Source organism: Capra hircus, chromosome 7 (assembly GCF_001704415.2).
Source record: "Capra hircus breed San Clemente chromosome 7, ASM170441v1, whole genome shotgun sequence".
Classification (NCBI taxonomy): domain Eukaryota; kingdom Metazoa; phylum Chordata; class Mammalia; order Artiodactyla; family Bovidae; genus Capra; species Capra hircus.
This window is the reverse complement of record NC_030814.1, coordinates 102,163,166-102,179,988: the sequence shown is the minus strand read 5'-3', so window position 1 is coordinate 102,179,988 and position 16,823 is coordinate 102,163,166. Positions and strand designations below refer to the sequence as shown.

The window sequence follows — 16,823 nt, the reverse complement described above, 5'->3', positions numbered from 1 at the left end:
CACTGAGCTACCTGGGAAGCCCCGGTTCACGGTCTTAGCTGGTTTTAAAGCTGAAATACAGCTGATGTGCAGCATCGTTAGTTTCAGTCTCAGTGTCGGGTCGGTGTTGACAGCGATCTGGCACTTGCATGTGTTGGTGAGCTGGTCGCCATGATGAGCCCCGGAAGCCTCTGTCTGCATGTAAACTCACTGCAGTGTCGCCGTATTCCTGTGCTGTGTGTTGCGTCCCCTGGCTCATGTGTTTCGTGCCTTGACGTGTGCACGCTTTAATTCCTTTCCGCTGTTTGCCCAGCCTTCCACCCCTGCCCCTCTGGGAACCACCCGTTTCTTCTTTGTGTCTAAGAGGATTTTCATTCTGTTTTGTTTCTTAGACTCCACATGTAAGTGAGGTCATGTGGTATTTCTTTTTTTCTGTCTGCTTTCATCTGGCACGAAGCCCTCTAGATCCATCCATGTTGTCATGAATGGCAGGATTTCTTTTTTTTTGAATGAGTAATAATTCCATTGTGTATATGTGTGTGTGTGTGTGTGTGTGTGTGTGTGTGTATACACACCACATCTTTAAAAAAAAAGATTTTCTCAATTGCTGCCTGTGCTGGGTCTTCACTGCTGCACGGGCTTTGCTCTCGCTGCGCTGAGTGGAGGCTCACCCTCTAGTTGCGGGGTGCAGGCCTCTCACCGTGGTGGCTTTGTGTTGGGGGTACGAGCTCTGGGGCACACGGGCCTCAGTCGCGGCCGCATGTGGACTTGGTAGCTGCGGCTCCTGGGCTCAAGAGTACAGGCACAGTAGCTGTGCAGGCACGTGTGCAGTGTGTGGGGTCTTCTGGATCAGAGATCGGACCCGTGTCTTCTGCGTTGACAAGCAGACTGCTCACCACTGAGCCCCCGGGGAAGCCCCCACCACATTTTCTTTTCAGTCTTCTATCGATGGACGCTTGGGTTGCTTCCGTGTCTTGGCTATTGTAAACAGTGCTGTAGCGGACATAGGGATCATGCCTTTTCCAGTTAGGGCTTTCATTTTCTTTGGAGAAATACCCAGAAGTGGAATTGCTGGATTGTGTGATTGTTCTGATTTGTTGAGGAACTTCCATACTGTTTCCGATCGAGGCTGGGCCATTTTATGATCCTGCCAGCCGTGCACAAGGCTGTTCCCACACTCACACGAACATCTGTTGTTTGTTGTCTTTCTGTCAGTAGCCATTCTGACAGGTGTGAGGTGATACCCCATTGTGGCTTTGATTTGCATTTCCCTGATGATGACATTGAGCATCTTTTCCTGTGTCTGCCGGCCATCTGTAATACTTGTTTGGAAACATGTCTGTTCAGATCCTCTGCCCATTGTTTAATCAGGTTGTTTGGTTTTTGGTACTGAGTTGAATGAGTTCTCTGTATGTTTTTAGATATTAACCCCTTATCAGGTAAACCGTTTCCAAATCTCTTACTCCACTCATAGGCTACCTTTCATCTCTAACTGTATTGATTTTAGTCTTCCCCTTTTTCCTTGGTGATTCTGGATAATGATTTGTCAATTTTGTTCATCTTCTCAGAGAACCAGCTTTTAGTTTTGCTGATCTTTGCTATTGTTTCCTCCATTTCTTTTTCGTTTATTCCTGCTCTGATCCTTATGATTTATTTCCTTCTGGTAGCTTTGGGCTCTTCTGTTCTTTTCCCGTTGCTTTCGGTGTGAGGTAACGTTGTCTGTTTGATGTTCTTGTTTCTCGAGGTGGAGTTGTATTGCCCTAGGCTTCCCTGTAGGGCTGCTTTTGCTGCTCCCCATAGGTTTTGGGTCATCGTGTTTTCTTTGCCACTTTTTTTTTTAGGTCTTTTTAAAATTTCCTCCTTGACTTCTTCAGTAACCTGTTGGTTATTTAGAAGCATATTGTTTAATCTCCACGTGTTTGTGTTTTTTACATTTTTTTCCCCCTAGATTTCCCTAATTGATATCTCGGCTCATAGTGTTCTAGTCAGAAAAGATGCTTGATACAACTTCAGTTTTCTTAAATTTACCAAGGCTTGATTTGTGACCCAAGATGTGATCTATCTTGGAGAATGTTCCATGGGGCATTTGAGAAGAAAGTGTATTCTTCTGCGTTTGGATAAATATCCTGAAGATATCAATTAGGTCTGTCTGGCCTAATGTGTCATTTAAGGCTTGTGTTTTCTTATTCATTTTCTCTGTGGATAATCTGTCCATTGGTGTAGGTGGGGGTGTTAAAGTCACCCACCGTTATGGTGTTACTGTTGCTTTCCCTTTTTAGGTCTGTTAGTGTTTGCCTTATGTATTTGGCTTCCCTGGTGGCTCAGTGGTAGAGAATCCGCCTGCAATGCAGGAGGCGTAGGTTTGATCCCTGGATCAGAAGGATCCCCTGGAGAAGAAAATGGCAAGCCACTCCAGTATTCTTGCCTAGAGAATTCCGTGGACTGAGGACCCTGGTGGGCTACAGTCCACAGGGTCACAAACAGCTGGACACGACTGACGCGGCTGAGCACACTCCTATGTTGGTTGCATCAATATTTACAATTGTTAGGTCTTCTTTCTGGATCGATCCCATGATCATTATGTAGTGTCCTTATCTCTTGTAATATTGTTTATTTTAAGGTCTGTTTTGTCTGATAATGAGAATTACTGCTCTGGCTTTGTTTTGATTTCCATTTGCATGGAATGTCTTTCCCCATCCTCTCATTTTCAGGCTATCTGTGTCTCTAGGTCTGAAGCGGGTCTCTTGTAGACAGCATATATATGGGTCTTGTTTTTGTATCCATTCAGCCAGTTGGTGTCTTTGGTTGGAGTGTTTAATCAGTTTACATTTTAAGTAATTACTGATATGTGTGTTCCTCTTAGCATTATATTGTTTTGGGTTTGTTTTTGTAGGACTTCTCCTTCTCTCGTGTTTCCTGCTTATAGAAGTCCCTTTAGCTTTGTTGTAAAGCTTATTTGGTGCTACTGAATTCCTCTCCTTCTGCTTGCCATTAAAGCTTTTGATCTGTCTGTCAGTTTTGAATGAGATCCTTGCTGGGTAGAGTAATCTTGGTTGTAGATTTTCCCCTTTCATTTACCTAAAGTATATCCTGCCACGCCCTTCTGGCCTGCAGAGTTTCTCCTTAAAGATCAGCTGTTAATCATGTGGGGTTTCCCAAAGCAGCAAGTATATTACCTACTGCTTTTCATATTTCTTTTGTGTCTAGTTTGTTAGTTTGATTAATAAAGGTCTCAGTGTGTTTCTCCTTGGGTTTATCTTGTATGGGACTCTCTGTGTTTCTTGGATTTGATGGACTTTCTTATTCCTTTCCTATGTTGGGGAAGTTTTAAACTATAATCTTTCCAAAATTTTTCTCTTGACACTTTCTTTTTCTCTTCTTCTAGGACCTCTATAATTTGAATATTGGTGCATTTGATATTGCTTCAGAGGTCTCTGAGACTGTCCTCAGTTTTTCTCATTGTTTTTTTTCTTTATTCTGCTCTTTAGCAGTTATTTCCACTATTCTGAGGTGGAATTTTCACCATTCCACCTCACTTATCCATTCTTCTGCCTCAGTTATTCTGCTATTGATTCCTTCTAGAGTATCTTTAATTTCAGTAATTGTGTTGTTCATCACTGTTTGTTTTTTCTTTATTTCTTCTAGGTCCTTGTTAAGTGTGTTAAATGATTCTTGCGTTTTCCCCATTCTGTTTTTGAGATTTTGGTTCATCTTTGCTAACGTTACTCTGAATTCTTTTTCAGGTAGTTTACCTATTTCCTCTTATTTGGTCATGTGAGTTTTTACCTCATCCCTTCATTTGCACAGTATTTCTCACCTTTTCGTTTTGTCTAGCTTGCTGTGTTTGAGGTCTCCTCTCCTGCGGTTAGAGGGTCATAGTTCCTCTCAGGTCTGGTCTCTGCCCTCGGCGGTGAGGCTGGTCCAGTGGCCTGTGTAGGCTTCGCGTCGGCAGGGGCTTGTGCGTGTGTTCTGGTGGGAGGGGGTGACAGGGCTATGTGAGTGTGTTTTGGGGCGTCTGGGGGAAGCCTGTCTGCTGATGACTGGGTTTGTGTTCTTGCCTTGGTCCTTATTTGGGTGAAGCACCCTGCGCTGGGTGCTCCTGGCAGTTGGGAGGTGCTGGGTCTTGAGTCTGTGTGCTCCTTTCCGGCAGTCAGGGCCTCCTGCCCGTACTCAGCTGTTCTCTGCAAGACCTTCCGCATGTGAAGATGCGCTCCTGATGCGTCTGTGGAGAGAGGTGCTCTGCTCCCATCTGCTCCTCCTCTCTCTTGTCTCTCTGCCTTCTTGTTTTGCTGATGGTTTTCTGTGCTGTGCAGAAGCTTTTAATTGGGTTCCATTTCTTTCTTTTTGCTTTTGTTTGCTTTAGGAGACAGATCCTAAGAAATATCGCCACGATTTATATCAAAGAGTGTTGTGCCTATGTTTTCTTTTAGGGGTTTTCTGGTCTTACACTTAGGTCTTTAATCCACTTTGAGCATATTTTTGTATGTGGTGCAAGACAGCGTTCTGGTTCATTCTTTCCCATGTAGCTGCCCAGTTTCCCCAGCGCCACTTACTGAATGCACTGTCGTTTCTCCAGTGTATGTTTCTGCCTCATTGGTCTTAGATTAACTGAGCATAAGTGTATGGCTTTATTTCTGGGCTCCCTGTTGTGTTCCTTTGATCTTTGGGTCTGTTTTTGAACCAGTAGGATACTGTTTTGATGACTGTAGCTATGTAGTATAGTCTGAGTTTAGGGAGCTTGATATTTCCAGCTCTGCCTTTTTTCTCGAGACTCTTTTGGCTATTTGAAGTCTTTTGCATTTCCATACAAATTTTAAAATTACTTGTTCTCATTCTGTGAGAAATGCCATTGATATTTTGATAGGGTTGAGTCCCTGGATTGCCTTGGGTTGCTTCTGTGGTTGTTTAGTCACTAAGTCATGTCTGACTGTTGTGACTCCATGACCAATATAGTCTGCCGGGCTCCTCTCTCCCCTGCTGACCTTGGCCACCGTATCCATAGTCACTCGAGGCCTGTGTCCTTCTGCCTAGACTTTACTTTGGAAGTGCAGGGAGACTGTCCTATGCTCTTGGGTGAGCCCAGTGCTGGATCCTTGCCCACTGTCAGTCAGCTTCAAGGTCAGGGCTCATTCTGGACACTCATACTTTTCCCCTCACTCAGGCTGTTTCTTTCCAACTAGGTAGAAGAAAAGGCAAAATTTGATGGAATTTTTGAAAGCCTCTTACCTGTCAATGGTTTGCTGTCTGGAGACAAAGTCAAGCCAGTCCTCATGAACTCAAAGCTGCCTCTTGATGTCCTGGGCAGGGTAAGTGGTTCTCTCACCCAGGGCACTACTGTTGAATCTGGTTGGTATGCCACCCCACCACCTCCCCCGACACCGCAAGGCCTATGACACAGCCGTGCACCATCAGTTTTCACAGGAGCTGCCGTGGATGGAGTAGTCACTGCATGTGGGCTGGTTTGGGGCCTCACAGGGTGCAGCTCACAGAGGCTCCCCAGCACGCATGGGGTGGCAACCTCAAAGGTGCTCTCGCTGCCCAGGGCTGAGGACAGGCCAAGCTGGACTTGAACCCAGAACTCTAGGGCAGGAGTATGGTCATGTATGTCTGTATTTCCTTTCTTTTTTTTTTTCCTCCCTGTGAACCTAAGGTAAAGGTACTTTCAGTTCTGCTGGAAGTTTAGATAAAATTTTATGCATTCTCCACCCCGCTCCCCCCCCCCACCCCGCTTTATTTTAAAGCCTCAGTTTTGTTCCTATTAAACACAAGTATTTAAAATTGTATTTTTTGGCCGCACTGCATAGCATGCGGGATCTTCATCCCCCAACCAGGGATCAAGCCTGTGCCCTTGCAGCGGAAGCACGGAGTCTTAGCCACCGGATCGCCAGGGAAGTCCCTGCAAGTTCTTTTAGACGCAGCTCTCTAAACCTGACTGTTTTCCTTCTGAGACTCGGTATGGCCCCTCACATCTGCCCTGTGCACATAGCCCAGTTCTGCGGTGGCTGTCTCTGTGCCGCTCTGGATCGAGGGGGATGGATGTTGTCCTCTGGATGGAACTGCTGATGTGGCAGGTGCAAACCTAGCGCAGGAGGACAGAGCAAGGTCCCTGCTGCCCTAGGCCACAGCTGTGGGTCAGGCTCGTGACATTTGGGAGAACCGTGCGGAAAGGGGCAGATTCCTGCCCACGTGGATTCACCTAGTAACGACCCTGTTTGAGTCGCACATTTGCAGATTCTGGCCCCTTTTCATAGCACCCAGATAAGACTTTGTTTGGAAATGAGGCCACTAAGAATCAGGGGATCTCACAGATCCCTTTGTCTTCTTGGTCGTGGTATGGTGTAGATGGAGACCTGTGAGGGGGACCCACGGTGATCACCAGTGATCTTTGTCTGGCAGGATGGGGTGATCTGCTCCTGCACAGGGTGTGCCTTTATTTGGCAGTTCTTCAAAGTACCTGACCATTGGCTGCGATGGTGTTGTAAAGCCAGGTCGTGCACAGGGCAAGGAGATGGACAGAGTGGGGTGTGCCTTATTAGGAGGGGAGCCACAGCTTGGGAGGGCGGGGCTGCAGACCTTCTCCGCTGACACCAGGTTTTCTCCACAGGGGTCACTTCTCGGCTCTTCTGTCGTTCTCTCCCGCCTTCCAAACACCAACCCACGTGTGCACCCGTTTCCCCGTGTTATGCACGCCTCCAGCCCCACACACCTACACATCCGTGCGTGCGTGCCTGCACGTCCACGCACCCATCCATCTATGCATGTGCACATCGGGGCACTCAGGCATCCGTCCATGCATCTCTGCACGCTCATTCATCTGTGCACCCCTGCACGCACACACTGGGTATCCATTTAGTCATTTGGAACCTTTTTTTGGAGTCTGCTTTGCACCAGCCTTGTGCTAAGCACCGGGAAGAGGGGGATAGAATTATTACTAGGCTTCCCTGGTGGCTCAGACGGTAAAGTGTCTGCCTACAATGTGGGAGACCCGGGTTTGATCCCTGGGTTGGGAAGATGCTCTGGAGAAGGAAATGGCCACCCACTCCAGTACTCTTGCCTGGAAAATCCCATGGACGGAGGAGCCTGGTAGGCTACAATCTATGGGGTCGCAAAGAGTCGGACACGACTGAGCGACTTCACCTCACCTCACCTCACACTCCTGGAGGTCAAATAAGTAAGTAATAGTTAAGATCCTAGTATTTATTTATTGAGGGCTTAGTATGTGCCAGACGCTGTTCTAGGGCTTTGTAGGAATGAAGTCACTGAGTAACTTGCTACTACTTTGTTATGGATGGTGTTATGGATGGTGTCACTTTCGTTTTCTTTCTTTTTTTTTTTTTTGAGATACAGCACGTGGATCTTCCCTGAGTGGGTCTTGAACCAGTGCCCCCTTCACTGGGAGCACAGAGTCTTAACCACAGGCCCGCCAGGGAAGTCCTCCATTTTCCGTATGAGGAGATGGGAGCCTTGAGAATGGGCAGTCGGTTGCTCAGGGTTTCATGGAGAAGGGAATGAGGTCCTGGTGGTCCCAGAGCCCTCGCTTTTCCCTGGTGCTCCCCGACCCCACCATTGCCTTCTTGATAACCACAGTTGTGCTTAGTGGGGACAGTAGTAGAAGGGGCGGTACCTGACCCGTCTGAGCGGGGGGGGGGTTCAGGGCAGGCAGGGAAGACTGCCTAGAGGAGGTGCCCCTGGGTTGTAGCCTTCAGAGGGATGGAATAGGGCCTGATGATGGGTTGAGAAGGCCGGGTGTGCGATGGCACCCGCAGAGGCCACCCAGCATGCCGAGGAGGGCTGGCGTTCTCACCAGGCAGTTCCACCCACGGGGGATGGCGAGCGGTGTCTGGAGACATTCTTGGTTGTCCCACCTGGGTTGGGTGCTATTGATAGCAGGTGGGCAGAGGCCAGGATGCTGCTCAGTATCCTCCCGTGCACAGGGTGGCCTCCACAGAGGTGATCTGGCCCCAAACATCAGTGGTGCCAGGGTGGGGTAGGACCGTGGGGCCAGGAACACCTGTATGTGCTGTATTTTGGGGAGTGCTGCTCTTTCTGAGCTGCTACTTTCTTAGCTGAGACCATGGACGTAAAGCACTCAGCCCAGTGCCAGACACTTAAAAGGGCATCCATGTGCTTGAGGGGACTGTGGACAGTCTGAGGGTCCTAGAGGTCCAGGTGGAGTCCCGGGAGGATGAGCTGGGGTGTGGAGCCCAGCTAAGGGCACAGGGCTCCCAGTGCCAGGCGGAGCGGCAGGGTCTGAATGCTGTCAGTAGGGTGAGAGTGCATTCGAGGGCAGGTCCTGAGGTTACCCTGGGGACGGGACTGGAGGCAGGGAGGCCAGCTGAGGCTCTGGCCTCTATGGAGTGATGGAGTGGCCCAGGCCAAGGACGCAGCAGCAGGAGAAGAGGAGGGCCCGCACATGACAAGCAGCCCTGGGCTGAAGCAGCTAGTGGTTGACTGGGGGCCAGGTACCAGCATCCATAGCATCGTGGATGGACCCTGGCCCTTTGCCTGGCTCTGGGCACTGGTGTCTGAGTCAGGCCACCCCCACTACTGGTCCTGAATGGCTCACCTGGGTCAGGAAGCTCATGCCTTGATTGTACTTTGGAAACCCTAGCACACGGCATTTGATCCGTGCCTGCCTTGTCTTTCTGGATGCTAGGTTGACCTGGCATAATTTGTGGCCTCTTTGTCACCATCCACTGATAGGGGAGAGGAGGCAAGATCCCATAGTCCTACTCAAGTGCATGCCCATGGCCCTCCCCAGCCGGGATGGGGATGGGTGGGAGGGAGGGTGTGTGCGAGTGTGCATGCACATGCAGGGGCCGGGCTTGTGTTCAGAGCAACAACTGTACTAAAACCAAAGACGGAACACCAGATTAGACATGATTGTAACCATGGTCATCTGTTAGCGAAAATGACCGTCAGTGTGGTGGAAAAGATCTGGAATTGACAACACTTCATCGGATGATGGCTTTTCAGAGAACCTGAAGACTGGCTTTTAAATGCACTTTGGTTTCCTTGTCTTAACCTGGGTGTGCAGTCAGAATGTGAGTTCTGGCGGGCGTGTCTGCCACCACACAGGCCCTTCCTGCCTGCGGGAAGCCCAGGTACTGTCCCCCACTAAGCCTTGCGTCTCTTCCCTTGCAGGTCTGGGACCTCAGCGACATCGACAAGGACGGACACTTGGACAGAGATGAGTTTGCGGTGGTAGGTCCCTGCTGAGACCCTTTTCCCCCGCTCCTGAGGATGGAAACGTGCCACTCGTGTGGGGATTTCTGGACTTTTTTCTTTCTTCTTTTATTGGACTATAGCTGCTTTGCAACATTGTGCTAGTCTCTGCTGTACAATGAAGTGAAGCAGCTGTATGTGCACATATACTCCCTCCCTCCCATCCTGGATTTTCTTTTTTCTTGTTTGTTTCTTTATTTATTTGGCCATGCCTTACGGCATGTGGGATCTTTGTTTCCCCACCAGGGATGGAACCTGTGTCCTCTGCGTTGGAAAATCATAGTCTTTAACTGCTGGGCTGCCAAGAAATCCCTCTTGTTTAATTTTTTTAAGGATGTTTATTTTGACATAATTTGGGTTAAATTTGACAGAATTCTTTTGAATCTTCACTCAGATTCCCAGTGTTGCCATTTTACTACAATGACTGTCTCTCTCCTTCCCTCTCTTGCACTCCTTGTCCCCCTCTCTCCTCTCGTGTGCATACGAAGGTATACAGGCATATACACACACATTAAATTTTCCTTTGAACCATTTTAGAGTCTCAGACATGGGCCTTTTCATCCTGAAATACTTCAGTGTGTCTATCCCCAAGCCAGAGGATTCTCTTAAGTTACCACCGTCTAATTCAAGATCAGGAAATTGGCACTGACATTGTGTAATTTATTGTACTATCTGTTACTGTAGGTTATATCAGATATGTTTTGTATATATACACACATATATATTATGTGTATTATTTTCTTAACCTGCTAATTTAAGGATATCACTCACATTTTGCCAGTTGTTCCCCAAAATGTCCTTTATAGTGAAGGAGACTCCAGCCTCCCGTGTCTGTAGTCCTGTTTCTTGTAATCTAGGTCAGCTCCTGCATCTGTCTTCCTGTCTCGTGGTTGTGTGGGCATTTTTAAGGCCAGCAGTTGGTAGAGTGTCCCTTGGTGAGGGGTTGTCTGCTGTTTCCTCGTGATGATCCAGGGCATGTGCTTCTGTGGGGCAGGTCCCCACTGGGGTGATGCTTGTTCTCCCCAGGGTTTGTAGAGCGTCCCTTGGTGAGGGGTTGTCTGCTGTTTCCTCGTGATGATCTGGGGCATGTGCTTCTGTGGGGCAGGTCCCCACTGGGGTGATGCTTGTTCTCCCCAGGGCGCAGGACGTCGCTAGGACGTGTGATGTCTTATCACACGTCTTCTGCCGTGATCGGGGTCAGGTGGAGGCTTCGGGATTCTCTCTGCAGTTACTGTTTTCCTTTGTGCTTGGTCTTCCGTGAGAGACGACGCGTGGAGGCGGAACACCCTGCTCCCGCGCACCTCTCCCCTGCTAGCTGTTGCATCCTCCCAGGAGTCTCACCTGGATCAGTCAGGTTTCTGATAGTTGCCTTTTGAGGATTTCCTGGCTCTGTTGTTCCTTATACATTTTCTAGCTTGCCCTCTACTGTAAGGGATTTGTTCACATCACAGTGGACTTAGGGACGTGTCTGCTGTTCTCTGTTCCGTGGTTTAGAGTCCTTTACTCGCATGATTTATTTCGCCCAGTGGGAGCTCCTTGCAGCCCAGCTCCTTTGTCGTTTGGTCACATTGTATCAGTCTTTGAGCATTTGCTTACTTTTGGCCTGATGTGATGTCCCCGGCTCTTGCTGTGTACCCCTTCTCTCAGCTCCATTATCAGCCATTGCTCCGGGACCCCCAGTTCCTTACAGTGGAGAAGGGTGTTGGAGACCACGGTCTGGGCTCTGGAGTGCTCAGTGGTCCCTGGGATGCCACTGCTTCCTCTGGCCCTTTCAGCAGACAGAGCCGGGAAGCAGGTGTCTGTGCAGACACGACCACCCAGCGTCCCGACGCTTCCGTGTCGGCTTCTGTCCGTGCCCGGTCCCTGCACTCCCGCCCTCTTCTCCTTCAGCAGCAGCGCTAGATCTCTGTAGTTGGGGCTCAGGTCCCACGGGCTGTCTTCCTGCGCAGCTGCCCTTCCTCCACACCCCTGCAGCTCCCCACCCACTTCTCCCAGCTGCCTGCTGGGCTGACTTTGCCGGGCCCCCATCTCCCCACCCTGGGCCCATGTCATTCTGTCCCCTCTTCTTCTTTCTCCCTTCCCCCCTCTTCATTCGCATCTTTGATCTTTCTCTCCGTTTTATGACATTTATTCACTCATCTCATTACATTAAATGTCAAACGAAAATAGAATAAAGTAGCCCCTTATTGTTAAGGATAATGCTTTAATAAATAGTAATTAAGTTCAGGGCTTCCCTGGTGGCTCAGACGGTAAAGATCTGCCTATAAGGGAGACCTGAGTTTGATCCCTGGGTTGGGAAGGTCCCCTAGAGGAGGGCATGGCAACCCACTCCAGTATTCTTGCCTGGAGAAGCCCCATGGACAGAGGAGCCTGGTGGGCTACAGTCCATGGGGTTGCAAAGAGTTGGACAAATTGAGCAACTAAAAAGCACACACATGATTAACTTCAGCAAAAAAAAAAAAAAAAAAAAATTACTGAATAATCTGGGAATTCCTAAGTAATAAACAATGAAATACAACAATATCCATCTTCTGTTCTAGGAATTTTAAATGTATTTAAGATGAATTTTTACAATATACAAATGAATGAAAGCTTATTGCTATCTTACTATACTATGGTATAAAGCCTTTGAAAATTTAAACTTCTAGATTAAATTTAAACATTTTTGAAGAAAATTATGAATTTCTCATGTGATTCCACTCATACTCCCTTACACCCCACACTGCCCAGTTGTGTTTTTTTCCCCCAGCACACATCAACTTCTCCGAGCATTTCCCATGTTTCTCTGTCATCCTGGTCTTTTCACTGGCTGTCCATTATTATTTTTTAATTCATGGTAAAATACACGTAACAGAATTTATCATTGTAGCTGTTTTTTGGTTTGGGGGTTTGATACACTCCTGTGGCTGTGCACCCGTCACTGCCGTCCGTCGTCAGAGCTTTTTGACCTGGCAGAGCTAAAGCCCTGTCCCCATTAAGCGCTAGTACCCAAGCCCCTCATGCTTTATTTTTATATTTCTTTTCTTTCAAATAGATCTGACTGCCCCAGGTCTTAGTTGTGGCGTGCAGGACTTAGTTCTCTGACCAGGTCCCTGCACTCCTGCCCTCTTCTCCTTTAGCAGCAGCGCTAGATCTCGGCGTAGTTGGGGGCTCCTAGGTCCCATGGGCCTAAGACCACGGGCCTTAGGTCCCATCGAACCCAGGCCCCCAGCAATGGGATCATGGCGTTTTTAACCACCGGACCACCAGGAAAGTCCCTCTTTTTGTACTCATTTCAGTGTTGTGTGATTGAATGAACGTCTTGGAAAATCACGCATTGGTGGCATAGCTCATCAGAAAAGGTTTATTTTCACTCGTTCCGTTTGAAGCAGCCTCAGAAAGAGCCGTCTTCGTGGCATGCCTGAGCCAGTGAAGAGCTGCCCTCCGCCTGCCCTGGCGCTGGGCCTCGCCCCCCAGATGCCTTCTTTTGTCCTCGCAGGCCATGCACTTGGTGTACCGAGCCCTCGAGAAGGAGCCCGTGCCCTCCGTCCTGCCCCCGTCCCTCATCCCGCCCTCCAAGAGGAAGAAAACAATGTTCCCGGGGGCCGTGCCTGTCCTGCCCGCCAGCCCCCCACCGAAAGACAGCCTGCGCTCCACGCCTTCCCACGGCAGCGTCAGCAGCCTCAACAGCACCGGAAGCTTGTCTCCCAAGCACAGCATCAAGCAGGCACAGGTACAGTGCCCTCTGCGTGCTGGCCACGCCTCGCAGCGGCTGTTGGCACTGCTGTGTAGAGTCCCAGTAGGAGTTTGCTCCGGAGTGAGTCATTTGTGACCCAAGAAGGGTAAAGTCTGGGATTAAGTCACATCTTTATAGCACATGTCTTAGGCCATCTGGCTGCTGTGACAGTGCCATAGACTGGGTGGCTTCCAAACAGCAGATTTGTCTCTCACTTCTGGAAACAAAAGTGCGAGATCTTGGCACCCCCAGACTCGGAGCTGGTGGGGCCGCTTCCAGGTCCACAGATGGCTGTCCTCTCGCTGTGCCCTTGCACAGCTGAAGGGATGCGGCAGCTCTCTGAGGCCCCTGTTACAAGGGCACGCTAATCCTGTTCGTGAGGGCCCTGTTCTCATGAGCCAGTCACCTCCCGGAGGGCCCCCCGCCACTTGTAACACCATCACACTGGGGCTGAGGACTTGTGGTGTATGAACTGAGGGGGTCGCAGACATTCAGACCATAGCAACAGGGCTTCAGAATTAACTTTCTCCTTCCCTTATACATAAACACCACCTTTCCCCAGACATACTGAGCGTGCTCCCTCCTCGGGGCGCTCTGCTCACCCCCCCGCCCCTGCTACCTCGGGCAGACCCTTGGCTGGGAGGGTGCGCCCCCAGATTGCACCCTGAGGCACCCGGCATCGCAAGGCCTCTGCTCGCAGGTGACTTGTCTGGAAGCCTGGTGTGACCGCTGCTGACCCTCTACCTGCATTCTTCTCTCTTGCACACCTGGCCTGTTCTGCAGTTAATTATGTATCGTCTGTTCAGGTCCCCCACTCACCCCCAGCCCTCTGCTGTTAGCTTTGTGAGAGCAGAGTCAGTTCCTGATTATAATGTCAGCATCGAGGAGAATCTCTGGTGCTCTGATGCTCAGTAAACACATGGTGCGTAATCAGATGATGGAGGGAGGCATCCGTCTCATGTTAGGAAAACAGGAGGGGGCTCCACCTCGCCACAGGACAGCTCCTTATTTGTCAAAAGAGATGCTTCTCCCTCTGGCAGCATCATGAGGGGCTCTTTATGAAAAGGCACCATTGACGTTGTCTCAATCATGCAAGAACAGGAGATACATCTCTGCCTCACTTGTGGTTTCAGAGGCGATGAGCTGTGACAAGGCCAGCCAGCACCACGTGCGTGTTTGCAGAATGATGAAAGTGGAAATGAGAAATGCATAAGAAGACAGTGAGGTCTCTTGATAGTGACATTTGAGAGAAAGCCCAATATTCTTTAGTTTTGGCTGCACTGGGCCGTCATTGCCGCACATGAGCTTACTCTGGTTGCGGCAGGTGGCCCTGCTCTGTTGAGGTGAGCGGGTTTCTCGCTGTGCTGACCCCTCCTGTGGAGCACAGGCGCTAGGGCATGTGGGCTTCAGCAGTTGCGGTGCACGGGCTTAGTTGCTCCAGGCATGTGGGGTCGTCCTGGACCAGGGATGGAATCCATGTTCCCTGCACTGGCGGGGGGATTCCTGGCCAGTGGACCACCAGGGGAGTTCCGGTGACCGTGACACACCTTTAAAGCTCGGTTTTCGACTTGTGAGGCTCAAGGAGCTTACATAGCTTGGAGTTGGGAAAAAAAAAAGATATCAGATAAGGAGGAGGAGGCTTAGTCCTAGGAGCCCGTTGGAGAGGGAGGCATGGGCTCAGGCTGGTGAGTTGTGTGTGGCTCTCGGTGAAGGGCAGTCACAGCTGGCCCCGCCCAGGCACCTTTCCCAGCCTACCAGCTGTGCCCAGTACTTTCTGGGGCTGCCCTCTGGGGAGACAGACGATAAACTAAGCTTAAGATGATAAGCTTAGTTTACATCGGTAAACTGAGGAAGCTCCAGCAGTCCTGAGAAAGCAGAGCTTGGCCTGGCCTGGAAGTGTCCGGGTGAGGAAGGGTTGCCCTCCTGCAGGTGGTGCCCGTGGGAAGGCCCCGCTGCGGTGACATCTGAGCTGACACCTGAACGATAAGAGGCTACCCGAGGACGAGCGCCTGGCCAGGCTTTGAAGTGGGGATGTTCCCTGTGTCCTTGAAACAGGAAGAAGGCTGGGACAGGGTGAGCCAGGAGATGGTGAACTGGACTCAGAGAGGTGGGGCTGGGCCCAGTGGCTTAGACTTGCATGAGCTGCTATTTTCCAAGACCCGACACCTTTTTAAAAACTGTCTATAGTTATTTCTGGTTGGGCTCAGTGTTGGTGCACGCGGGCCTCCTGTAGTTGCAGTAAGCGGGTCGCTGCTCTTCATTGCGGTGCTCAGGCCTTTTCGTGTGGAGGCTTCTCTTGTTGGGGACTGTGGGCTCTAGGTGCACCAGCTCCAGTTGCTCCACAGCGTGTGGGATCTTCCCGGATCAGGGATCGAACCTGCGGCCCCTGCATTGGCGGGTGGATTCCTAGTCACTGTACAACCAGGGAAGTCTCAAACCCAAGACCTTGAGTCTGCAGAATTCTTGCCAAGAGTCCTTAAGTACCATGGGTTAGGCCATGTGTGATGTGTTTCACTGACAAGGGAGCAAGCGAGGCTGAGGTTGCTGATGGGGGCAGCCCGCCCCCTGGTGGTCTGGTGGCTCGCCCCAGATCCCAGGAGCCTGCTGCTAACCCCACCGGCTACACGGAGTACTGCTGGCCATGGTTGGGGGTCAGAGGTGGGGGTGTGTGTGTCTCCTTCCCCAGGAATAGGGGCAGCTTGTGGAATCACAGATATGAGAGCAGGCCTCTCTGTGGACCCACAAACTCCATGCCTCCCCCCTCCCCGATCCCTGCTACTTTCCTCATCCCTAGGTGAGCAAAGCCCTACCTGGGCCCCAGAGGGCCAGTTACGGGGCCCCGACCCCATGCCTCCTGCATTGGTAGGTGAACTCTTCAATTGAGGCACCAGGGAAGCCCTGCCCTGGCCCTGGTGGACCCTGGCATCTCCCCTTCTTGTGTAGGACTTGAGCAGGTGGTGTGAGGAGAGATCACACGTGCGCTGGGTGACCGACCGCCGAAGTCAGAACACCTTGCTGGGCTCTCAGCTGCGTCCGCCGCAGCAGGGCCCTTCGGGGTGCTGGGTTCCCCCTGGGTGATGGTCGTGCTCCTCTGAGGCCTGGGCTCCCGCACCAACACTGCGGACTCTGCGTGCCCACCGGTCCCATGGGTGCAGTTTGCACGTCAGCCCCACTCACTGCGTGGCAGTGCCTTGTGTGTGCTGACGCCTCCCAGGGGGGTCTGCTGTGTCTCAGGGAGTGGGCTCAGGCTCAAAGGAGGATGGAGTGTGGGGTCTGCAGCTGCGGGCTGTGAGGCTGGCCCTGTGGCAGCAGAGAGCACCCACAGGTGGAAGATGGGGGGCCGGGGAGCCTGGCCCGGCCCCCAGGCCGGTTCTCGGGAGACAGGCCTTCCAGAACGAGTCGTTAGGAGGGTCCTCTCTGGTGCGCTTGAAGCCTCCCCCTGGCAGGGGTTACCGGCTTTCCCTGTGTCCCAGGCAGCGGGGTGGGCGGGCTGTTGGCAGATAGATCTGCTAGACCTTCACCTTTCTCTTGGGACAAAGGTTGAGGGCGCTGTGATGGGGTTGCAAGAGGCACAGACGGGCCACTGGGTGAGACTGACCGAGTCAGCATTCACCTTTCTGAGCCTCAGTTTTCCCGTCTACAGACCAGAGATCCTGTCTGCCCGTCCGCCTCACGGAGGGTCTTCTGCTGAGATGAGCGTGAGAAGACTTTAATAGTGTAATATCTGTAGGTGATAAAAAGCCTGAGGACTTTTTAAAAATAGAAGCTTATTTCCTTATTTTTGGCTGTGCTGGTCTTCGTTGCTTTGCTCTCGTTGTGGAGAGCAGGGTTGTAGTACGCAGACTTCTCTCTGGTCGCGGAGCGCAGGCTCTAGGCGCGCGGGCTTCAGTAGTTGCGATTCCTG

General features: G+C 50.9%; 1 protein-coding gene across 10 annotated transcripts in view; it reads left to right on the top strand.

The window, feature by feature from the left end:
* The window catches only part of EPS15L1 (epidermal growth factor receptor pathway substrate 15 like 1), a 106,721-nt gene that overhangs the window by 31,368 nt on the left and 58,530 nt on the right, over positions 1-16,823 (top strand). For all 10 annotated transcript variants that reach the window (XM_018051342.1, XM_018051339.1, XM_018051336.1 and 7 more), the window contains exons 7-9: positions 5,160-5,285; positions 9,124-9,183; positions 12,683-12,916. In XM_018051342.1, the coding sequence (XP_017906831.1) occupies positions 5,160-5,285; positions 9,124-9,183; positions 12,683-12,916 (420 nt within the window). The remainder of the gene's footprint in view (positions 1-5,159; positions 5,286-9,123; positions 9,184-12,682; positions 12,917-16,823) is intronic.